Below are 25246 nucleotides of genomic sequence, written 5' to 3'. Positions count from 1 at the left end.
CCAGACCAGACCGTTACACTTGTAAAACCGGACCAGAACCAAACCAAAAAAACGGTTCGATTTCGGTTTGGTTTACGGTTCCAAAAATTTCTATTTACAAGAATAAATTGTTAATATTAACAAAATAATTACTCAAATTAATTACATTTAACTCATGATAAAAACTAATAATATTAAGGCATTACTTAATACTACATATCTATACTATCATAATATCATTAAAATTATAAAAAACCAATTAATAAAAATAAAACTTGATATTATATATATATCTTTTAAAATTCGATTCGGTTCGGTTCGAATCACGGTTTTTTCATAAAATCCATTAACCGAACCGTTTTTACGGTTCTCATATTTCTTAATCCGAAATCGAACCAATTCTTAATAGAACCGAACCAAACCGTATGATTCGGTCTGGTTCGGTCCGGATTACCGGTTTAAACGGATTTTTGAACAGTCCTATTCTATCTCTCGTCAAATTTACTTACCAAATTTCTAAGCACAATAACTAAAATGGAAAAATTATTAATTGATCCAAGGATAGCTCAATGTGTTGCACCTACACTATTTTCATTGGCAAACCATTAGCAAATTACAATGTTGTGCCACTGATTGACATTAATTTTGGACCACGCAATAACCTTTTTTAAGAAGAGCAAAACAATAGTTTGGTAGAAAAATTATTTATGTTATCCATGCCATAAATTATAAGCATAGAGGGTTTAAGCAGGAAATGTATTTGGTGCACCCAATGCACGAGTCTGGATCATCTGTTGCGTTTTTTTACGGCGGACCTTGCAATTCTTCAAAACGACGTCGTTTTGAAGCAAAATTTTAATAAATAAAAAAAACACAGAATCAGAGAAGAGAGAGGGGAAGAAGAAAGAAGCAGAGAGGAAGAGAAAGGGGAGAAGGAAGATTTGTATATGGAGGAGGAAGCGAAGGAAACTCCTGCCAAAGTTCCTTTTACAGCATCTCAGGAGAAGGAAGATTTGTAATTTCTTTTCTATTTTTTATTTTCAATTTTCAAAAGATACATTTTAGATCAATATCTAGTCAGAAGTGATTTTGCATTCAATTAAAAAAGTTTATTTTTTCTCTTTAGTGATCTTTTTTTTTTTTAAATAATGTCAAATATTTTACTCTTTAAATTCATCTAGTAGTAAAGGTATCCACAAAGTAATTTTTTTAAAAAAAAATTATTAAAGACAAATAACATTCACAATATTATTCCAACCACTAAAACAAACTAAAACTAAAACATCTAAATATCAGTATTTAGAAACCCTAAAATAATTTTGTCTAACAAATAGCTTCAACAGCAAGTCTTTGCCCAACGAGTTTGCAATTATTAGGAAAAGTAAATTGGGATGCATCAATCACACAACTCCCTTTGCCAACGCATGCCTGCCATTAAAAAATAAAAAATTAAAAAAATCAGAACCTTAAAAATAAATTAATCAACTAAAATCAAGCATTCGGAGGATTAAAAAAAAATTCAAAACACTAAAAACAAATTAATCAACTAAAAACATGCAATGGAGGATAGAGTAATTACGTAAACTTACATTTTTGATGATCGTTGTAGTGTTGGGAGATTCACAAGTTCCTCTTTCAAAAGATCCACAAGAACCTCTTGGATTACCATAGCTAGCAAATTTGATTTCAGATATAGTTCCTCCTTGGCATGATAGCTCCAACTTGTTCCCTTCATAAGCATTTGCACAAATTGTTCCAACCGTGACGGTTTGGATTTTCAAATTAGTAGGGTTGCCTCCAAACTCTTCAAAGAAAACCAACAAGTTATCGTCATCTTGGAGGAAAGACCGTGGCACATGGTACCTAGTTATTATTAATAAAATAAATTTTTAAAAAAACATTACTAAATTAATTATTTCGACATAAAAATCATAATAAATTTTAAAACTCATGTATATATATATATATATATATAATTGAAAATTTTAATTACCATCTTTGTGAAGATTGGTCACATCCACTCAAGCATTTTGAAGTAGAATATGTTCCGCGATAATCACATTTATAATCACATCCATTATCGTCAGCAAAAAAGCTTGGCCAATATCTCCCAATATTATGGCCGTTCACCCAAGCAATTCCTTTACCTAATCCCAATAAATCCAAAACAACTGGATCATTCCCCAACGGAGCCATAAAAGTCGTCTACAACAAATTTTTGAAAAAAAAAAAAAAGAAAAAAAAAGATGTTATTTCGAATTCTTAGGATAAGAATGTTAAAAAATAACAAGAAAAAAAAAAAAAAAAGGAAAAAGAATGGCGTTGCAAAAATTAGCAATGTTAAATTGATTGAATCACCTGATACCAAACAAACATCCTATCTGTAGGGAGATTTTCTGATTTCCATTTTTGGTCGTACCGATTTTTCCTCAAGTAGAGTTTTTTGTTGTCTATACCATGGATTCCGACCTTGTATGTCCAAGTACTATTTTGCAAGTCCTTCACTTGGTTGTTATCACCGATCAATTTCACCGGACCATGAATTCCATTTTTTATTTCATCAAAGTGGTCACCATAGTTCTAGTCACCACAACATCAAGAGAAAAAAAATGAGTTTAATTAATTATTTAAAAGACTAGAACAAAAAAAAATTACCATTGTTTTACACTTAATAACATAATTCTTACTTCCAAACCAACAGTGACACTCAATAGAGATATCAAGTTCGTTCCATTTTTCATTTTAATCTTTGATTCAAAATCGAATTCATAGTGCCCACCTTTGGCCCATTGAGATCCTGAAATTAAATTATTATAAAGTCAAAACATGCAAGAAATGAGTCAAATGAATATTTCAATTGAATATTTAGACTTTCTAATGATTTAATTAAAATTAATTAATCACATTACCAACGTGCTTCCCGTTAACAAATGCATGAAGTACATGCCCAGCCGTGTGAACTTTTAGGGTAACATTGTTCTTCCAAGCCGGATCCTTGTGATCAATGTCCACACTAAAAAAAAAAAAAAAAAACATTTTTTAAAAAGTCCAATAAAATTAAGATATATGTATATATATAGTAATAAACAATATTATACCTATATATGTAGGAATATATACTATATATACATTAACAAACAAAAAGAAAATAGAACTATATAATTACCTAGTCATGTACCACAAATAATCACTAGTGTCGTTCGCAAACTTCTGATCCATTAATTGATTACCAGTATAAATATAATCATTCGCCATCTTTTTGTCATTGAACTTAAGATGTTCAAAGTGTTCTGATCTCCATGTCCACTGCAAATTATACGGTTCTTGATATTCATCGGCGTCATTCAACTTCATTACCATATTAGATGTTTGAGTATTGACCTATACAACAAAAATCAGCCAAAACTAGCCCAAAATACATAATGCAAAGTTTTGTAAACTAATTTTATTATTAATTTAAAAAAATAAAATTAGGTACAAATTTTTTACCCGAGCAGTGTTGTAAGCCTCCGTATAGCAATCGGGAAGGATACTAACAGACCATGCAGGAATAGTGTAATTATTGTTCTCAAAATTAATTGTTATGTCATCTTTGTCATTCGCATTTCCAAAGAAACATGCCCTTTCACCTCTATACTCAAATATTGTTGCCTGAAAAAAGAAGGAGATAATATTTAGTTGAAAGACTCCTCTATATATTTGATAAATCTTTATAAAAAAATAAAATAAATAAAATAAAGCTTACTGTCATCATATTCCCATATTCAACATTTCTAATCACAGCATGTGTGAGGATATCCTCCATTGATCTAATGAGGAGATGGAGTTGCTTAAGATGTCCCCACTTGGGTTGATTCAAATTTCCTAAAAAAAATATCATAATAATACATGTAAATGAAAAATATAGTTTACAAAAATTAAATAAGAAGTTAAGTTTGTTTACCATATTCATCAAGGGGTGCATCATAATCATATGTTGTAGCAATGTAAGGACCTCCCGATACTCTACCAAAATTAGTACCACCGTGGTACTTTGTTGGAAAAAAAAAAATACAATTAAGAAATTATCTATTTTGTTGTTGAATTTCATGCAAAACAAAATAAAAAAATATATTTAGCTACAAACCATATAATAGTTTTGTAAAGTGCCACCATATTGAAAAAATCGTGCAACCGCAAAGGCAAGATCTTCCGCAGTTCTGTGAGGGGTTTTTTGACCCCAACCCTTATACCTAATTAATCCGTGATAGAAATATAATAATAAGCATCATTATTGATTTAATACATAAAGCCATTATACTAGCAAAGACAAATATTGAATACTAACCAGCCGCTCCAGTTTTCGGTCCACATCTTAGGAATGCCACTACTAGGATTGAATCCATCACAATACCAACCATTGCATGTGTTAATCTGTCATAATAAAATTAAAATTATAAACACATTTACTTAAAAATTAAAAAAATTAAAAGAATTAGAAAATAGAAAATATTAATACCATTCCTTGTGGAGGATTCGATTGTTGGCACATAATCCATGGCACTCCAATGTGAAAAGATTGAGCCAGGTCGGCACACCAGTGTATGTATGATTTTCCCTCATCTCTATAGGCCCACATAACATTGCCATACTCGTTTTCAATCTTTTTTTTTTTTTGGAAGATAGAAGAATAATTATATTAGTAATAAGAATATTCAAACAATTACAACAAATAAAATAAATATAATAATATCATAATACTAGAAACAAACCTGTGCGAGGATTATAGGTCCTCCTTCAGAGGCAAAGAGACCTTCATCTCTTACCATGTCAACAATCAAAGTTGTGAAAATCTTCATCTCATTCTGAATTTGAAAATAATTGAAAAACAATTACTGAAAGATAATTTTTTTTTAAATAAAAAAAGTATCAAACACTTAATTGTAAAATTCATAAAATTACCTCATACACTTCATTGTTAGTCCTGAATGCAATGCCCGGAATATTGTGCAACCATACCGGGAACCCTCTGTGAGATATAAATAAATTAATTAAACTAAGTAAATTTATTTATTTTTATAAAATCTTATTATTATGTAAATTTAGATATTAGGATAATTACCCATAATTCCATTCTGCACATACATATGGTCCAATACGCAAAATGGCATACAACCCTTCATCATGGATGGCTCTAATAAATCTAACAAGATCTAAATTTTCTGAAAAGTCGTACTGTATAAATGATATGAAAAAGAGTTAAATTCATATATAGTAGAGAAAATATAATCTATAAGAAAATGATAGATGAGAAAACATACTTGTCGATATATTGGCTCATGGGCATTCCAAAAGACATATGTCTCAATGGCATTGAGACCTCCTTCCTTTGCTTTCTTGATCAAAGATGGCCACATCTAAAAAACAATTTTACAAATTCAACATTCAATCATATTAAAGTATGACTTGATTGTCTTTAACACAAGCATCCATATATTCTACTAGGGGAAAAAAAAAAAAAAAAAAAAATTTGAACTAAACAACATTAACTCTATTTGATTTTGAAAGTATAGTTGGAGTCTTTTGTTTTGTGTTTTTGTTGTCTATACAATTTTTTTTTTCATATTTAAGTCAAAAAAAAAAAAAATTTAGATGCACATAATCTTGATGTATCTCAAAAAATTAAAATATTTATGAATTTTTTTAAATATTTTACTTTTTAAATATATTTAGACTAAAAGAATCTAAACGATAAAAAAATTGCTTAAGATATTTAAAAAGTTTGAACACTAAAAAATAAAATTAAGTAAAAAACTCAAATTGTTTTTTAAAATTATTAAACAAACAAGACGTTTTAAACTTCTTAAACAATAGGTGTCAAATGGGTATGAATCCCTATTTGATAGGATCCCTTAATTTTTTAATGAAATTAAATTAAATACTACATTAGAATTTTTTTTTTAAAAAATAATTAACAATTTTTTATAGCTTGACCCATGTAGAGTCGCCCCTGAGCATCGTGTAATGAGTCTCCCTATTTTATTTTTTTTTCTTTTTCAATTATATAAAATTAAGATGCATGTGCTTTAACATTAAATTACAACTTAAAAGTACAAAATACAAATCTGCATTTAACATTGAGTTCAAAACTTACTTCGGGAGTGCTACGAGGATAGTGTATTGAACCAGATATTATAATTTTCCGTTCTCCATCAATTGTAAGCGCTTTTTCGTCATATGAAATATCAAGAGCAAACGTAAAAGAAAAACAAAAATAGAGCAGAATAATGGTAATTAACCCCAAAAATCTACTACAATCATTCATTTTTGCGGTGTGAAAATTCTAATGAGAGGAAGTTGAGAACTAATCACCAAGATATCTATTTATAATAGAGTTTTAGATAAAAGGATAAACAATAATGAGATAAAATATAATCTAGAGAAAATCTAAAAAAAATAGATTTATATTTACCATAAGATGTAGATAACTATAAATGATAGATATATATTATCTACTAGTATAATCTAATTTGCTATGCTAATCCTTTTAGAGACCAACCGGTCTTCAATTTTGTCATGCATCAAGTTTCATTTTATTTATTTATTTATTTTATATATATGTATATATATGTGGTATAAAATACACTAATGGTCATAAAAATTTAAGGAAAAATTATAATTCAGTGTAATTCTATAAAAATAATTACAAATACATGAAAAAACTTATGTATTTAATTTTTAAAATTGATAAAATTTATCATTAATTTGTAATTATTTTTTTACAGTTACACTGATCTGTAATATCCCAAAAATTTAATATCTGTTATAAATTATTTATATTTGATATAGTTAGAAAAAGTTAGATCAAATTTGTCCCAATAGAAAAGATATGGATCAAATTAAAACAAAAGGCTAAATAATAGGGAACACTGATATAATTTATCCATATCTAAATTGAAACTGCACGTAGTTGATTTTTGCTTGAACTCAAAAAGAGAAGGAAGAAAAAGAAAAAAAACCCACCAATTGGTGTTATTGTGTCTATCTATTTTCCATGAAGATGCTCATCATCAAATAAAAAAGGCTGATAGTTATCTCAATAGGAAATGTGAGGGTTTCGATTGCCAAGTATGGCCAGGCGGTGGGTCGGGTCGGGGACGATTATCCTGGATTCATTTGGGATATGGTTGGGTGTTGGGCCATAGTCATCAAGTGAGATTTAATAATGGAGTTGAAAAAAAAAAAGAAAAAAAGTGAGATTTATAATTTTTGGGTAAATTACACTTTATCCCTTTTATATTTGATCACTTTTTTTACTATGGTTTTTAAAGTACTTTTATTTATTTTTTTCATTTTAACTATTCTTGTTTCAATTTTTTTCTACTTTATTCTTAAAGTTAATTTTTGTTCAAAATTAGACAAAAAATGATATATTGACAGTTATGTGGTATAAAAATATTTTATTATATATAACTCACACATCTGAAATAAACTTAAACTTTAATATAATAATACATTTTTTTATGTTATGTTATTGTAATATTTTCTATCTAATTTTGAATAAAATTTCGTTTTAAAAATAAAGTAAGAAAAACTAAAAACATAAAAGAGTAAAGTAAGAGAAAATAAATTTTGTCCCAATTTTTTCTAGGTGAAGTGTTTATGTGGTAGAAATTGAATTTGGAGTAGTGTGAGTCAAATTATAAAATGAATCTAAGTCATAAATTAATATTTCTGAATAAAATTTGAAGTCAAAGGTTCTGTTTTGGAATTGTGATTTGGATTAAAAAAATTCAAAATTTTTTTTTTTCAAAATTCATAACCAAACACACTACTCAAAACTCAATTCAAAAATTATTTTCCAAACTCATAATCAAATACATAACTCAAAACTTAATTCAAAAACTTTTTTCCAAAACTCATAACAAAACTTTTTTTCAAAACTCTATTTTAAAAAAAAAAAACAAATTTCAATGTTTTTTTTAATTTTGTTCTTTAAAATTATTTTTTATTTTATATTCTTTTGAAAAAATATTTTATTCCAAAAATATTTTTCTTATTTTTATTTTTGAAGAAAAATATTTTTTATTTTTTTGAAAAAAAACATTTTTTAAGCATTGGACAACTAATTTGTTATGATTAAGATATATATGGGCAATTCAAAGTTTAATTTTTTTTAAAAATATTAAATATTTTAAAAAAGAAAAAAAAATTAAAAATTTAAAACAATATAAAATAAAAAAATTATAAAAATATTTAAAATAAAATTTATATTTTGAAAATAAAAAAATAAATTTTTTTAAACATTTAAATATTTTAAAAAATAAAACGTACAAATATAGTAAATACGGCAAGCATTAAAAATAAATAAATAAATATTTACAATAAAAAAATATTTATCCTAAAAAAGTAAAATTATAGATTTTTAAAATATTTTAAAAAAATAAACCCAAACTTTTTTAAAATACAACTATTTTTTTTTTTCAAAACTCAAAACTCTTTTCAAAACTTATAACAAAATAAATTTTTTATTTTCAAAACTCATTTCTACGACTAAAAACTCAAAATAGAATTCAAAACTCAAATCATGATTCAAAAACTAAACCAAGTGGAACCAAATTTTTGAAATCGTTCAGCAACTCAATGTTTTAGTTTAAAAGTCTAAAATTTACTAAAATAATTAAAAAGTCAACAATCTATATAAAAAAGTCAAAGTTTATTTATTTATTTATTTATTACTTTTTATAAAAAATTAAAGTTATTCTAAATATACTAATTTTTTCCTCATATTTTAACAAAAAAAATTAAAACATTATCAAAATAACATGTTCCAAATGAGGTCTTAATTTAGTGACTTTTTCAGGTTCTTTTGGCTGACATCATTACCATTTTGCGTTACAAGTGTAAGAATATCTTCATATAAAAAATGGAATAGTGAAATCATAAAATATTGATGGGAAACTGATAAAAACAAAATTGTTGCCAAATACTAAAAAGAATAATGTTTGAGAGCTCGAATTTGGACTCCCCTAATCCCCCTAATCCCTAAAACGACGTCGTTTTGGAGATTTTTTTTTTTTTTTCTTTTCTTTTTTCTTCTTCCATGTTCGACTCTGCAACAGCTCGGAAGGAGAGGGAGAGAAAGAGAGAAGAAGAGGGGAAGAGAGAAGAGATCGTCGCCCAACACGTCGCCGCCGATCGCCCAGCCCGTCGCCGCCGTCGCCCAGCCCGTTGCCCAGCTCCGATCGTCGCAGTAGCTCCGCCGTCGCCTCCGGCCCCGCCTCCGCCTCCTCCCACTGTTATGGCCCCCTCCAGTCCACTCCTCCTCCTCCTCCTCCTCCTCCTTCCTCCTCCTCCCTTCTCTTCTTCTTCTCTGCTTCTGAAAAAAAAAATCAAGATTAGGGGGATTCGGGGGAGCTCGTTTTCGAGCTCCCTAGCACGGTCGTACTAAAAATTAGGCTAACACCAACTTGAAAATTTTGACCTTCTTAGGGTACGTATGTCAAACAAACGGCAGTGATTCGTAGCTCGAATCTTGTGGCTCGAGAGTGGCTCGATTTTTGTTTTCAGCAGGAAAAGGAGGAGGAGGAGGAGGAGGAAGAAGGGAAGGGGGCCATAAAAATGGCTGGAGGAGGAGCCATAAAAATGGTTGGAGGAGGAGTCGGGGCCGGAGGCGGGGCTGCGACGAGTTGCGGCGGGGCTGCGTCGATCGGAGCTTCTGCGACGGGCGAAGGCGGCGGAGGCGACGAGCTCCTCGCGACGAGGACGGCGGGCGGAGGCGGCGGAGGCTCCCTCTCTCCTCTTCCCCTCTGTTCTTCTTCTGGTTTCAACGAAGAAGAAGAAGAAGAAAATGAAGAAAGAAAAAAAAAAGAAAAAAAAAATCGAATTGCAAAACGACGTCGTTTTGCAATTCGAGCCCATTTCGAGCCACGATTTTCGAGCTACTAGTCTTTATCCGTCAAACAAATACTAAAATAAATTAAAATTAAAAAATATATATATTCAGAATAAAATTACTTTTTATGGATAATATTTTAGCTGTAAAAATGTTTCATTAATTACGAAATTAAATTTTATTGATGAATTACTATCTTTTTCGAACCTTTGAGTTAATAAGTAAGCCTTCTAGGCATTAAATTATTTTTTTTAAAAGTGCATTTATTAGAAACATTTTCAAACTTTTGTTGTTAAAAATCTTTTTACTTTTTACTTTTCAAGACGATTTTTTAACGATGATCCTTATAACAATAAAATTTGATTTTTAAATATTTTTTGCAATTTTTTTTTTATACTTTTAAAGACAAATAAAATCGACTCCTAAAACCCGTATATGTTGCCATAAAACATGCTTTTTTTAGATCTTGTTACTGAACTTTTTTAACAGGAACCAATAACACATATTCAAGTGGCAATCTTTAAAATCAGTTTCTAATTCACTCTTTAATGATTTTGAAAAAACTAAAATTGGACGTTCATCTACACGTGGAAGTAAACATGTTGCACCACGGACCCATTATAAGAACTCACTTTAATTTTGGTTCAAAGTTGAAAAAAAAAAATTATTTTGTACAAAACTATTTTTGAACACCACTGAGAGTGTAATTTATACCTAAATTGGGCCGAGCTGGGTAAATGGGCCGTTCTTTGGGCCACAGTAAGAAGGGCTGGATGAAAGGGGGCTTGTAGTTAGCTCGGTCCTGGTAAGCCTTATTGTTATCCCGGTCCGAAAGAACCGTGAAGTTAGTTCGGTCTAGAGAAGCTTTGCATATAGTCCGGTCACCGTACTCAAAGTTAGCCCGGTCATGGCTTATCGTGGTTATCTCGGTCAGAACCTTGCTGTTTGTTAGCTCGGTCTGATCACACCATGGTTTGTACATAAGAAACCGAGGTAAGAGCAGTGAAAGGAAGAACCAAACTAGCTATAGTTCGGTCTAGTCTGCGACTTAGCATAGCCATGCTTACCTCGGTCATATTGGAATCCGACCATGGTAAAACCATCTCACTTGGTTTAAGCAGTGAGGGGGGTGTTGAAAGATAAACATTGTCTTTCTGGAGTATGACTCCTAGGAGGACTCTACATGGATGAGTAAAAGTCCTACTAAGATTGTGCCATGCGAAACTTATAAAAGCTCATAACATCACCTATGGAGAGGTAACACAACTTTGATTCTCGAATACACAGAGTTTTGTCTATTTGTCTATTTTTGGTGACTTAGGCATCGGAGAGGTATCCGGTACACACCCGCTGGCTAGCTCACGTTTGTGTTTTCAGGGAGTAAAGCGACGACGTACGGAGGAGCGCAGACTTGATCAACAGGATTATACGAGAAGGTTTATTTCTTTCCCGTACAATTGGCGCCGTCTGTGGGAACATCAGAACGAACAAAACCTCTTGATTAAGTTTCCCTCATTGAATGGTGCACAACGAAGATTTGCCACAGTCTACCATCGACGGACAAACCCCAGAGGGGGGTGGAAGGTGAGAAGGATTGCCTTCTATCCCTCCCAAGGCGAACTTAGAGCCCCAGCGACAGAATCCCCAGAGGGATACAAGGGGGAGGCGAAACAACAGCCCTCGTCACTCTCGCTCACAAAGTCCTGAAAGGCAAATGCGAAGAATCGACCCTCAAGCTTTGGAGGATCGCGTAAAAAAGCAAGACGAACTGATAAGGAAGATGGCGGCGGACATGGAGGCCATGAAGTGCCAGATCAAGGGAAAAGAGGTGGCGACGAGAGAGGGGTGCAAAGGCAATACACCGCCTCGCCACTCTGAAGATCGTGGTAGGCATATCACGCCATCGCAAGCAGAGAGTAGAAGCCTCAGGACAGGCGACACTCAATCCAGGACTTCCAGAACTCGTTACTCCAGGTCTGAGAGAACGAGATCATTGAGGTCTTACACAGAGGGAAGTACCTATCAGCCCTCACACACGCACCATACATCATCCAGGCAAACGGAGTTGCCTAGATCGTCCGACTTACGGACTGTGCTTGAAGAAAGGGCGCGACAGAAGGAGGATGCTAGGACACGCGACCCACATAGAATTTCAGCCCTTCAGCGGTTGGCTCCTCGGACGCATGGAAGCGTCGAGGTGGGAATGCCAATACCGCACCTTGCCTACGAACCGACAGATAAAGCGTTGGCAAGACTACATAGCTCGCCGTTCGTTCCGGCAATTGAGAACGCACCATTACCCTCAGGCTTCATCCAGCCTAAATTTACCACATACGAAGGGAAGACAGACCGTTACATGCACCTAAGCCACTTTCGCCAGGTCATGGCGGTATATCGGCGGAACGAAGCCTTGATGTGCATCCTATTCCCATCCAGCCTTGGCGACCTAGGTTTAACCTGGTTCGAAAGGCTACCAGAAGGCAGCATAGCCTCCTGGACACAATTAGCGGAGGCGTTCGTGACAAGATTAGAACGAACACCAAGACGCCAGTGGAGATTGATCAGCTACTCTCCATTGACATGGGCAACAAAGAAACACTAAGGTCCTACAACAGTCGCTACTGGGAGACGTTCAACCAGATAGGGGACTGCCCCACCAATCTCGCCATCGCACAATGTAAAAGAGGACTTCTAGTCGAAAACAGATTGAGGGATTCGATTACAATGACTCCACCCCTCACGATGGAAGCCTTGATGGAGAGAGTGCACCAACATATGCGGGTGGAGGAGGATGGCGCTCGTGTCAAAGCAAAATCTGGTGCAACAGCAACACCAGACAAGAAGACTACAGCAAAGGTCAATACGGTAGAACGTCAAAACAAGAATGGACAAGGCAGGCGAGACAATGAAGAAGACCGAGATAAAAGATGGTTGAGAGTCCGCACTGCCATTACCACGGTATTCAAGAAACCAATCTACCGAATTCTCAGTGAGATACGCGATGAACTTTTCGTCAAATGGCCAGCTAAATTAGGAGAGGCACAGAAGGACTACGACGAAAGATCTCGGTGCACCTTCCATAAAGAACAGGGGCACTGCATTGAAAACTACGAGCCGTTAAGACAGCATCTGGAGGAGTTAGTGGTAGCAGGTCACTTAGACCGGTACATAGAAGGAGGGACGCAGCCAGCCCCCTAAAACCACAACCACCCAGACAGAACACCGAACGACGCCCCACCTCAAGGCGTGATAAACGTAATACATGAGGTATTCGAGCCTGAGCGAGTATGTGAGCTCAGGGGCATGATAAAGAAGGTAGAGCACTTAAGGGAGGTATTAAGTGCGCAACCTACCATTAAAAAAGAGAAAACAGAAGCCACGAATGTCATATCTTTTTCAAATAGAGACTTGGCGAGGATTTACTACCCTCACAATGATGCACTGGTCGTCACTCTCCGAGTCAAGGATTTTGACGTCAAGCAAATTTTGATTGACCAAGGGAGCTCATGTGAGATAATGTACTACGACACCTTCAAACAACTGAAATTGGAGGACAAAGACTTGGCACCAGCTGTATCCCCCCTGATCGAATTCAACTCAATGCCAGAGTGGCCAGTCGGCAAGATTATCCTTCTAGTCAGGGCAGGAAGCGTAACAAAATAAGTGAAATTTTGGGTGTTGAAGGTCCCTTCCACTTACAACATAATCTTGGAAAGAACATGGCTGCATGCCATGCGAGCGGTAGCTTCATCCTACCATCAAGTAATACGATTCCCCAACGAAACCGGGGTAATTAAAGAGGTCTTTGGAGACCAAATTATGTCCAAGCAATGCTTTGTCACGATTAATGGCAGCCGCGCTGCCAAAAGATATGTTCATTCGGTGGAAGAACCTGAGAGCAATAAACTGTTCGCAGATGTTGGCAAAGCAGCTGATCAAAAAGTGGTGGAAGACTTGGTAGAGGTAAGAATAGATGAAAAGAACTTGGATAAGTTCTTTTTGCTCGGTTCGTCGTTGTCCAGCACTAAGAGATTAGAGGTCTTGGAATTCTTGACCTCTAACACGAAGTGTTCGCCTGGACGCCCTACGACATGCTAGACATTGATCCAAACTTCATTTGACACCAACACAATGTCCACCCATCTGCCAGACCAATCATTCAGCGCACTCGCAGATCAGCACTCCACCACGCCGAGATAGTGGCGGAAGAAGTGGGAAATCTGCTAAAGGCAGGAGCTATCAGAGAAGTGCACTACCCTAAATGGATTTCCAACACAGTCGTGGTGCCAAAGAAGAATGGCAAATGGCATGTCTGCGTCGACTATAAAACAGTCAACAAAGCATGCCCAAAGGACAGCTTCCCCCAACCACGGATAGATCAACTGGTAGACCTAACGGCGGGGCACAACCGACTTAGCTTTCTTGATACGTACAGAGGCTACCATCAGATCGCCATGTATGAACCAGACCAGGAGGTCACGTCCTTTACAACTCCAAGAGGACTGTATTGCTACAAGTTCATGCCCTTTGGCCTAAAGAACGCAGGGGCAACATTCCAGAGAATGGACACCAAGATGTTTGAGCCGTTGTTAGGCAGAACAATGGAGGCTTACATCGACGACATGGTGGTCAAAAGCAAGGATGAGAACGACCATCTAAGGGACCTAAGTGAGATGTTCCAGATTCTGAAGAGGCACAAGTTGCGCCTTAATGCATCTAAGTGCACATTCGGTGTAGGATCTGACAAATTCCTGGACTTCCTGGTGACCAACCGGGGTATTGAGGCAGACCCCTCCCAGATCAAAGCTATTCAGGATCTGGAGAGGCCTAACTCAGTAAAAGAAGTGCAGCATCTCACCGGCATGGCAGCTGCACTCAACCAATTCATTAGCCGGTCATCAGACAGACTACGACCATTTTTTCTAGCATTGAAAGCCAAGTATGAGTGGGACGAAGAATGCGACCGCGCTCTGGAAAACTTGAAGGAATACATGTTTTCTCCACTACTACTTGTCACCCCAATACCTGGAGAAGAACTCTTCATGTACCTGGTAGTCTCTCAGCACGCAATTAGCGCAGTGTTGGTCCGTGCGGAAGGAATCCAACATCTGCCCATCCATTATGTCAGCAAGACATTGCTGGGCGCCGAAACGAGGTATTTGCCACTGGAAAAACTGGCCTTGGCCTTAATGATGGCCTTAAGGAAGTTGTCGCACTACTTTCACGCCCACACCATAGTCGTCCTCACAACTTTCCCATTAAAAGCTTTGTTTGAGAGGGCGAACTTTTCTAGGCGAATCTTGAAGTGGGCAGTAGAGTTGGGACAATTCGATATCCAGTTCCAATCCAGAATCGCGATAAAGGCCCAAGCTTTGGCAGACTTTGTCGCAGAATTTACCCCAGGAAGTCATCATACCTGCCCAGTCGACCTGACTAACGCAACCGAACTAGAGATGGAAGTTGACGTCGGAATGGCGCAACCCCTGGTGCAGGATATTCAGTCAGACTCCAAGGCAGACCAGAGTAAAGAGAGCAAGGCAGAAGCAAACCATGCTACACCAAGCCAAGACTCACCAACAAATAAAGGCTTGGTTCAATCAGATAGCGAGGGGCAGACAGCAAGTATGGACCTTGAAGAAAACACCAGCAACATTCTTGACCCCACGACATCATCTGATCCCTCTACTTGCTGGAAATTGTTCGTTGGAGAGATGTGGAAGCTCTTTGTGGACGGAGCATCCAACCGGCATGGTGCAGGACTTGGCATAGTCCTCATCTCACCAGACGGCCTGGTTGTGGAGCAAGCAGTTAACCTTGGATTCCCAGCATCAAACAACGAAGCGGAGTATGAAGCGCTTCTTGCAGGTCTCAAATTAGCATTCTACATGAAGGCCACCGAGCTAATGGTCTACAGCGACTCACAACTAGTGGTAAACCAAATTTCTGGCGACTACGAAACGAAGGATGACAGGATGGCCAAGTACCAAGAATTGGTCAGAACAGAGATCAAGAAATTTGAAGTAGTAAGGATAGAACAGATTGGCAGGGAGAAAAATAGTAGAGCAGACGAACTAGCAGGCTTTGCTTCATTGGCAGATACATCCATCCCTCACCCTGTACTAATTGACTACCTACCAAGACCAAGCATTGAAGACCCCGAAGCAGAAGAGGTATGTTGCGCCGAACTACGCCCCTCATGGATGGATCCCATCATACTGTTATTAAAAGACGGCGTCTTACCGGAAGAAAAGAAAGAAGCCAACAAAATTAGAGTAAAGTCGCAGTGATTTTGGCTCTCCCCATCTATGGCATTATACAAAAAGTCATTCTCAGGACCTTACCTAAAATGTGTCCACCCCAGCAAAGTGGAAGCGTTCTTGTTCGAGATACACGAAGGCGTGTGCGGAAGCCACCAAAGAGGAAGATCGTTAGCCTACAGAGCCATTTCACAAGGATACTGGTGGCCATACATGCAAGCAGACTCAGAGAAGTATGTGAAGAAGTGCGAGAAATGTCAGAAGTTCGCACACCAAATACATCAGTCGGCCAGAGAACTCCTACCATTAACCAGCCCATGGCCCTTCGCAATGTGGGGCTTGGACATAGTAGGACCACTTCTAACAGCACCCGGTAATAATAAGTTCTTTCTCGCAGCAACAAACTACTTCACAAAGTGGGTGGAAGCAGAAGCATTGGCATCAATCAAGGAAAAAGATGTGAAGAAGTTTGTCTGGCAGAATATCATTACTCGATTCGGCATACCTAAAGCCCTAATATTAGACAACGGCACTCAGTTTGATGGCAGAATCTTTAGATGCTTTTGTGAAGAATACAAAATAGAGTTTTACAATTCTACACCGGCATATCCCCAAGCCAACGGCCAGGCGAAAGCATCCAACAAGGTCATCTTGGATGGACTGAAGAAAAGGTTAGAAAGAGTAAAAGGCAAATGGGCTGAGAAACTTCCTCATGTCTTATGGGCCTACCGCACCACACCTCGACGATCAACAGGAGAAACACCATTCTCCTTAGCCTACGGCATGGAAGCAGTAATCCCGTTGGAAGTTGGGCTCCCCACAATTAGAAGCAAAAATTTTGATCCAGACTTGAATGGAGAAGCCATAGCATTGGAGCTCGACCTCGCCAAAGAAAGAAGAGAAAAAGCACTAGTTCACATTGCCTCATACCAACAAGAGTTATCCAGGAAATACAACAAGACAGTACATCCAAGGGAATTCAAAATCGGAGATTGGGTACTGTGCAAAGTGATGGGAAACACCATGATACCGAGAGATGGCAAGTTAGGGCCCAATTGGGAAGGACCTTACAAAGTGGTTGGATTAGCAAGCAAAGGGGCATACCACTTAGAAGACGAGGACGGCAAAGCCATTCCCAGGCCATGGAACACTGCCAATCTTAAACTATTTTATTTTTAGTTTTTTTTTTTTTTTTTTTTTTTTTACCATTCTTGTAATTTTTCTTGCCCCAATAAAACAAGTAGTTTTCTTTTCAGCATAAGTGTTCTATTCTGTAAAAGTTGTTTTAGTAAGTTAGGGGCATTAAAAACATAGTTGGTCGGAATAACCAACTGTGAACCTTCCTAAGCCTAGGATAAGAATCCAGGCTACAAGACGTTTGGTCGGAATAACCAAACACTGTACTCTAGGTTGGCTGGAAAAACCAACTTAGACGTTGGCTGAATTAAACCAACACCCCTCCTAAGCCCAGGATAAGGATCCAGGCAGCAGGACGTTTGGTCGGAATAACCAAACACTTTACTCTAGGTTGGCTGGAAAAACCAATCTAGAGGTTGGCTGGATTAAATCAACACTTAGTACTCTTCAGCCAAATAAGGGATATCGGCTCAAGAGTGGTTGGCTAGATTAAACCAACACTTAGTACTCTTTAGCCGAAATAGGGATATCGGCTAAAGAGTGGTTGGCTGGATTAAACCAACACTTGGTACCCTTCAGCCGAAGTAAGGATATTGGCTAAAGAGTGGTTGGCTGAACTGAACCAACTCTTAGTACTCTTCAGCGGAGGTAGGTATCTCGGCTAAAGAGTGGTTGGTAGCTATAATTATATTGTAAGATTAAGACCATGATAATTATCTCGGCAAGAAAAATGTTAGTCTGTATACTAAATGAATGCAGGCATGGCACAGACCGAATATAAAGATTGAAAGGTTTTTCATTCAAAAGAAAAATAGAGCTACAATAGTTGGAGACTCACTCCGGTTACAAACTTTTTTTCCAACAAAAAGAAGAAAATACTAAAATCAAGCAATAAGAAGAGAAGTACAAAATCAGGCGAATAGATCATCAAGATCAGCATCAAGGCCAACTCAGACCCCGGTTTCATTCGGTAGCACGGTCTCGGTTGGAAGCACGGTTTCAGTAGGCAGATCGTTGGTCAGGTTTTCCACCATTGGCTCCGACCGAACTGACTGATTGACAGGGTCATTGACAACCGGGGTATCATTGGGCACGGTTTCTTCTTCATCATCTGAATCCTCAAGAAATTGTTGCTGAAGGGCAGCAGCATATTCTGCCATGGAGCTCGGTATGAAGTATGCAGAAGCGTTGAAGACCTCGATCTCTGGACCGTGACCGAGCTACACTACAGCCGCCCTCCATCCACATTTGAAGAAGAGATCCTTGGAAGCTTCACATTTTTTAATGTAAGTCGCTTCCCCCTCATTGTAACCCCGGAGCTCGGCGTCATCCGCACTCTTCTTCAGCTTCTTAATCTCGGCTTTCTTCTTTCCTTCAAGCTTGGCCAGCTCCAGCAGGTATTTGTCTTTTATCATGGCCGCAGCCTTCTACTTGTCTGCTTCGACCGAGCTAACCAATCCGATCAGACGGACATTCTCGAATTGAAGTTCGACTATCCGCTTCCTGGCTTGTTCTAGCTCGGCAGTTTTTTCAGTCACCTCGGCCATGGCTTGCCTTGTAGTCTTGCGAAGTTCCAACACACGCTTATGAGCGATGTGGTTCTTCTGCATGGCCTGCAAAAGAATGGAAAAACTTGTAATCAAACCGAGATGAAAGTTGTGCAAATTAGAAAGATTAACAGAAGAAGCTACTTACAAGCACCATGGATTTTGTGGCTGAGCGGATGGCCTTCAGCTCGGTCAAGTGATTGTGGTGCTCCATATCTGCTGGAAGGCAAACACTCTTGGCAAGATTGAATGCCATTAAGTGATCTTTTTCAGCAACCACCGAATCAGTGTCCTGAATAGCTCGGTTCTGGAAAGTGATTTTTGGAGCCCATTTAGAAGAGCTAGCTCGGTCCGAGCGCGCAGGTGGTGAGCTCCGTGGAGTGGTTTGGGGAAGGATGGTTTCTTCTTCATCAACGAGGCTTTGCTCGGTAGTTGTAGTCCGGGCGCGCTTGCTCGCCCGAGATGACGAAGGTTATTGGCTTGGAAGAGCTACCACGGTCTCAGTAGATTGACCGGTTTGTGGTACCTCGGCTTGGTGTGTTTCGGTTATGAGGGCCCTTACTCTATTCCTCTTCGCCATTTCTTGTTTAGTAGTAGTACGGACCAGGTTGATTTGAGGCAAGTTTGGGTTCGGTTCAGGAGAGGCTTCTAGCAAAAAGATATCGCAGTGCGGCGCGAAGTGTGTCCAAATGGGGGTAACTATACAGCGACTTGAGACAGGCTGAATCTGCATAATTAAGACAAAAGTTAGACCGGTTCAGGAATTGGAGACCGAAATAAAGAGAAGTAGGCAAAGAAACCGAAGTAATTATATCGGTGGTTCCTTTATTCCAGTTTATTCTACGACCAGGGATCTGGGCTTGGTGATCTTCAAAATTCCCAGATGCCCAGAAGAAATCATTATCGTTTAAATCTTTGTCTGGGGTATCTTTGATTATTTTCTCTCGGCGGCGTCATATTCTCAAATAGTAGACCCAGCCATCTTCTTTTGATCCTATGGAATATTGGTGGAAAAGTTCAGCTAAACCGAGGTTAATACCAGCCCGGCGGTTTAGCTCGGCTATGCCATTTATTATACGGTATGAATTTGTGGAGAGCTGGGTAGGACATATCCTAGTTTGTCTAAGGAATTCACCGAGGCGAGGCTGTACAGGGAATCTTAGGCCGGTTTCTACAATGGAAAGGAGAGTAAAGGGAACAAAACTAGGGTTTCCCCAAGGTGTGACATCTAGCTCGGCTAAGGTGAGATAAACATCGTCGGGGATGTTATAATCCTTTCGGAATTCAGCCATTGCACCAGGTGAATTAACTAAAAACCTATACTTTTCCATTTGTGTTTTAAGTTATAAATAAGTTAAACTGGAGTTAGCTCGGTCAAAGAAAGGTGCTGTATAGCTCGGTTGAGCGCGCAAGGGAGTGCCTGGGCAACCTAAAGTCTGCAAAGTGAAAAAATAATGGTGTTAAGTACAGACCGTTGGACCGTGCTAAAAGAAACAAAGGAAAGATAAATGAAGTCCTAGCTCGGCTATGTGAGATGCTACGGGTCTTAGCTCGGTTCCAGCAAGGGGTTTGTTAGCTCGGTTTGAGCAAGACACTTGTTAGCTCGGTTGAGCCTATAGGGGCAGCATTCTTAGTTCGGTTTGAACTAAGAAGGCTGGTTTAAGCCCCGAGTTATAACTCGGTCATGGTCAGGGCTTTCAAGCATACTATTACAAACGTAGCACGGATCAATAGCCCGGCTAAGATAAATGAAACGAAACATGGTTCGACCTGATGAAACTACTAGTTTAGCATGAAGTGCTAGTTCGGTTGGTAGTCTGGCTAGATTGACATCAACTACAAACAACTTCCTAGTTCGGTTATGTTGTGATTTTGGATCAAATACAGTGTTCTACAAATTGCTTAGTGAAATACAAGTGGTTCTTGTAAGGTTTTTCCCAGAAAATGCAAGGAAAAGCAAAAATGTGTTTTGCAAAAGGCACATAAACAATATGCTGTGGATTGAAAACAATACAGTGTAAAGAGAGAACAGATTTGTGTTACTTACTAGGTTAAGATGAGGGAAATGGAAGTAGAGAACAGCAAGGACCACAAGCTTCATAATTGGAAAGTTGAAGAACAATGGAGGCTCGAAGAGAGAGAGAAAAAGGAGGTGAATAATGGTATGAATGATTCAAAAAAAGATCAAAGAGATTTGTTTTGATGGAAGGCCCAAAATTTGGGCGGGACTGTTCAAAAAACACGGGGTACGAAGACGGCGTGACAGCTGCCTTGGGCCAATCGGAGTATGCCACGTGTCATTGAAATGAGAAGCGGTTCAGTTGCTGTGATTGAAGAGACGTTTTGACCGGACAGCTAGAGCCCAGTGTGAATTTAGCTCGGCTGGAAAGGCTAAAGAGTTTTAGCTCGGTTGGGAAGGCTAAATCGTCTTAGTATGGCTGTAAAGGCTTAAGAGTTTAGCTCGGTTGTAAGACTAAAATCTTTAGCTTGGCTAGTAAAACAAGTAAATCCCTATCATGCTGCGCAGATGGAATTAATGGGCAATTGAGAGGGTAATTTATACCTAAATTGGGTCGAGATGGGTAAATGGGCCGAGCTAGGTAAATGGACCGTTCTTTGGGCCACAGTAAGAAGGGCTGGATGAAAAGGGGCTTGTAGTTAGCCCGGTCCTGGTAAGCCTTATTGTCCGGTCCGAAAGAACCGTGAAGTTAGTCCGGTCTAGAGAAGCTTTGCATATAGCCCGGTCACCGTACTCAAAGTTAGCCCGGTCATGGCTTATCGTGGTTATCTCGGTCAGAACCTTGCTGTTTGTTAGCTCGGTCTGATCACACCATGGTTTGTACATAAGAAACCGAGGTAAGAGCAGTGAAAGGAAGAACCAAACTAGCCATAGTTCGATCTAGTCTGCGGCTTAGCATAGCCATGCTTACCTCGGTCATATTGGAATCCGACCATGGTAAAACCATCTCATTTGGTTTAAGCAGTGAGGGGGGTGTTGAAGGATAAGCATTGTCTTTCTAGAGTATGACTCCTAGGAGGACTCTATATGGATGGGTAAAAGTCCTACTAGGATTGTGCCACGCGAAAAATATAAAAGCTCATAACATCACCTATGGAGAGGTACACAACTTTGATTCTCGAATACACAGAACTTTGTCTATTTGTCTATTTTTGCTGACTTAGGCATCGGAGAGGAATCCAGCACACACCCGCCGGCTAGCTCACGTTTGTGTTTTCAGGGAGTAAAGCGGCGACGTATGGAGGAGCGCAGACTTGATCAACAGGATTATACGAGAAGGTTTATTTCTTTCCCGTACAATCCCCTAGTCTTATCCATAGGGTATGAAATAATTGCCCATTCAGCAGAATAACATTGCATTATTGAAAAAAAAAAAAAAAGACTTGCAAATATTTTAAATGGGAACAGTTTCTCTCTGGTTGGGTTTTCCAACTAGAGCGTATTGTTAGGCTTCCGTGGACCCTCCACGGAGTCCAAATCGGTAATCTGAACCTCGTCAAGCATTTCATTCCTGTAAAACATTACACCGATCGGATATCAATAATTATTTGACCATATCATATTTGTGTCAATAGTTTATTTTAAATCATACTGACCGATGACACACATTTGATTTGATCAAGTGCCTATCGATATCTAATCAACGTGATTTTTTGCAGGGGTGAAGTATTCGAGGAGATTTACACATTGATCGGTTCGAATTATCGATGTGGATTTTATGGTGTGGCCACAGAGCCCAACATCACTCTCCAATCTGATTTCAAATATGAGAGAAGCCTAAGCCATTTTAAGTTCATGTCAGGAAAAAAAAAAAAAAAAACTTCATTTGATTGTAATTTCTTTTCTATTTTTTATTTTTAAAAGATACCTTTCAGATCAATATGTGACAATTTGGCACCCAATTAAAAACATTATTATTATTATTATTATTATTATTATTATTATTATTATTATTATTATTTTTTAGTGATCTTTCTTTAAAATAATGTCAAATTTTTACTCTGTAGATTTGTTTAGTGTTAGAGAAATCTAAAAAGTAAATTTTTTTTAACAAAAATTCAAAAAAAAAAAAAAAAAAAAACAATTAAAGACAAATAACTTTCACAAAGACGATATTATTCCAACCACTAATCAAAACTGTTGGTGACAAACTTGGTTATGGAATTGAGAGGTTGTTTGGCATATTAGCACCTTTTTTTTTTCCTTTTTTTTGGATCACAACATTTTTCTAATTTTTTACATATCTTTTCATAAAATTTTAAAAAGTACATTTATTTAAATCATTCCAAACAAGCTCTAAGTAGACCACACAATCACTACATTATCCACAAAAAAATAGTAAATAATAAATAAAATGTTGGTCTTTAAATTTTATCTTAATCGCGATGTTCGGGTTTATGGAGTTTATCACGGGTAGGGGTGTAAACGGTTTGGTTCGGTTGGTGTTGAGAGTATATTTTTATATCGAACCGATCCTTTCAGTTTTTATGATTGAGAAATTGATACAGACCGTATGCTACGGTTTGGTTTTGTCAGTTTGATGTAAAAGGGAAATTTATATTAAATTTTAAAAAGTTTTATAGTAGATTATAGAAGTTTGCATTGAAAATAAATAAAGAAAATATATGAAAATTTCTCTATAAATGTTTTTCTCCTTAATTTTTATCACAATAAGTGTATTATATTAGTTACTTCTCATATAATGTTCAAGAAATTATAATATAAAAAATATTTAAATATAATATTCAGTCTGTTCGGTTTGCATCAGTATAACAAGTTTTAAAACCAAAACAGGCCGTATGTTATATAAAACAGACCGAAAATTAAAATTTCGATATGTTTCAATCGGTTAGCTCAATTTTATCGATTTTTCTTGCATCCCTAATCATGAGTTCATTTTGAAAATCTGAGCAGTTCATTTTGTAGGATCCTCTGGAAATATCATTCATTTAAAAAAAAAAAAATTAGATCGATCTGATAACATTTGCATTTTATCTCGACAAATCTTTAGAGAAGAAATAGTCATTTTTTCGATGGAGGAATTTTGTTTTTTTTAATAAGATTATCTATTTTTTTGTAAAACAAATGCGATATAATAAAAATGTTATGATTGTTGTCGCGATATCATAAAAACAAAATTTACAATTCAAATCATTAAAATAGAACTTGTTGTGGAACACATAAATTCGAATATGACAATCGAATTCAAATTTGAATATTACAACCAAAAAAGAAAGTAATCGTTGTTCAAAGCTAAATTTTCTTGAGGACACACATTCCTATTTAAGAGTATCTCCAACGTTACTCTTTTCTTTTTATTTATTTTTTTATCAAATTGGAGTAAAAATTTGAATAAAAGTTTCATTTGATATCTCTCGTTCCAACGGAGCAATTTGAGATTTCATCAAACCACCGATCGATTGAGAGGACGATTGAGGGGATGCTCGGCAGGTTGACTGGCCAGTGTAAATTTTCCAAATTCTGAAAAAAACTTTTCCAAGGAAGTGGTCGACCCGAGAAACAACCGGCCTGACATCCAACTGGTCGTTTAGTGCTTATACGTTCTCCAACAGCCACATATAAAGCCAATGGCTATCTACAGTAATTTTTTGAAAGGTTTAAGCATCCTCAATTTGATGAAAATTTGAAATATCCTCAATTTCATACTAGTTTGATGTTAACGTTGAAGCATCAAAACTGTACGTTTTTCATCAAAGTTAAATGTAATGAAACAAAAGATCAAACGTTGGAGACACTCTTATACTACAAGTTTTGGAACTAATTAAGGCTTATTTTGGGAAGTGGGTTAGCTTTTTGACTTTTTGGCTATTTTAATCTAGGCTACAAAGTCTCGTTTGGTAAGGACTTTTTGATTTTTTTGACGTTTTGTGAAAGAAAGAATGTAATGATTATGGGTTAGATGTGATATTTTGGCCTTGTTTGTTATAATCTAAAAAATTTAAAAAGTCACTATCCTATTTAAGTCACATTATCTTATTGAAGTCACATTACTCTTTACTACATCACTTTAAACTCAACCCATATTTTATAAAAAGTAAAAAAATGTATTTATTTAGATCATCCCAAACGACCCCTTTGTCTTATTGAACTAAAAAACTTATTTTATCTTTTTTGTGACTAAAATAACCCCAAACTCAACCCAACATTTTTTCTCAAATGAAGCCTAAGGAAAAAGAGTTTGGATCATAAATTCAAATTTGAATTTTTTTTTATGGGAAAAGTTAGGGATCATGGAAATTTTGTCATGAAAATGATCATGAAAAATTTATGATCCTTAGATTACCTTAATTAGTGTGTGGTGCTTTATTCTAAGTGTAATCTAAGGCTCACAAAGCTTTCATGATTATTTTCATGACAAAATTTTCATGATACCTAGCATTGCTGTTTTTTTATCTATCGTATACACCTCTTC

At 36.8% G+C, this 25246-nt stretch overlaps 1 protein-coding gene across 1 annotated transcript; it reads right to left on the bottom strand.

Annotated features, from left to right (window-relative positions):
• Positions 1 to 1226: 1226 nt before the first annotated feature.
• Positions 1227 to 11897, bottom strand: LOC114290453 (beta-galactosidase 15). Its single transcript, XM_082893404.1, has 19 exons — positions 11887 to 11897; positions 6113 to 6269; positions 5280 to 5375; positions 5081 to 5193; positions 4921 to 4987; positions 4731 to 4823; positions 4478 to 4621; positions 4307 to 4392; positions 4106 to 4211; positions 3923 to 4010; positions 3725 to 3843; positions 3469 to 3630; positions 3146 to 3360; positions 2889 to 2992; positions 2667 to 2776; positions 2338 to 2559; positions 1973 to 2184; positions 1569 to 1842; positions 1227 to 1407 (listed from the first exon to the last, which is right to left on the bottom strand). Exons 1-19 carry the CDS (start codon positions 11895 to 11897, stop codon positions 1303 to 1305), a joined length of 2484 nt encoding a protein of 827 aa, XP_082749530.1. The 3' UTR covers positions 1227 to 1302.
• Between the last annotated feature and the right edge of the window lie 13349 nt (positions 11898 to 25246).

The sequence above is a fragment of the Camellia sinensis genome, chromosome 10, assembly GCF_055761805.1.
Source record: "Camellia sinensis isolate YWXY chromosome 10, ASM5576180v1, whole genome shotgun sequence".
In the NCBI taxonomy this organism is placed as follows: Eukaryota; Viridiplantae; Streptophyta; class Magnoliopsida; order Ericales; family Theaceae; genus Camellia; species Camellia sinensis.
The sequence above is the reverse complement of the archived record's forward strand: the minus strand, read 5'-3'. Positions and strand labels throughout refer to the sequence as shown.

Bases quoted from the DNA above. Each gene is read 5' to 3' on its own strand.
- LOC114290453 (XM_082893404.1), bottom strand. The intron at 4,824-4,920 runs GTAATTTTATGA...TTTCAAATTCAG, and splicing joins CTAACAATGAAGTGTATGAG to AATGAGATGAAGATTTTCAC. The intron at 3,361-3,468 runs GTAAAAAATTTG...TTTGTTGTATAG, and splicing joins AGGCTTACAACACTGCTCGG to GTCAATACTCAAACATCTAA.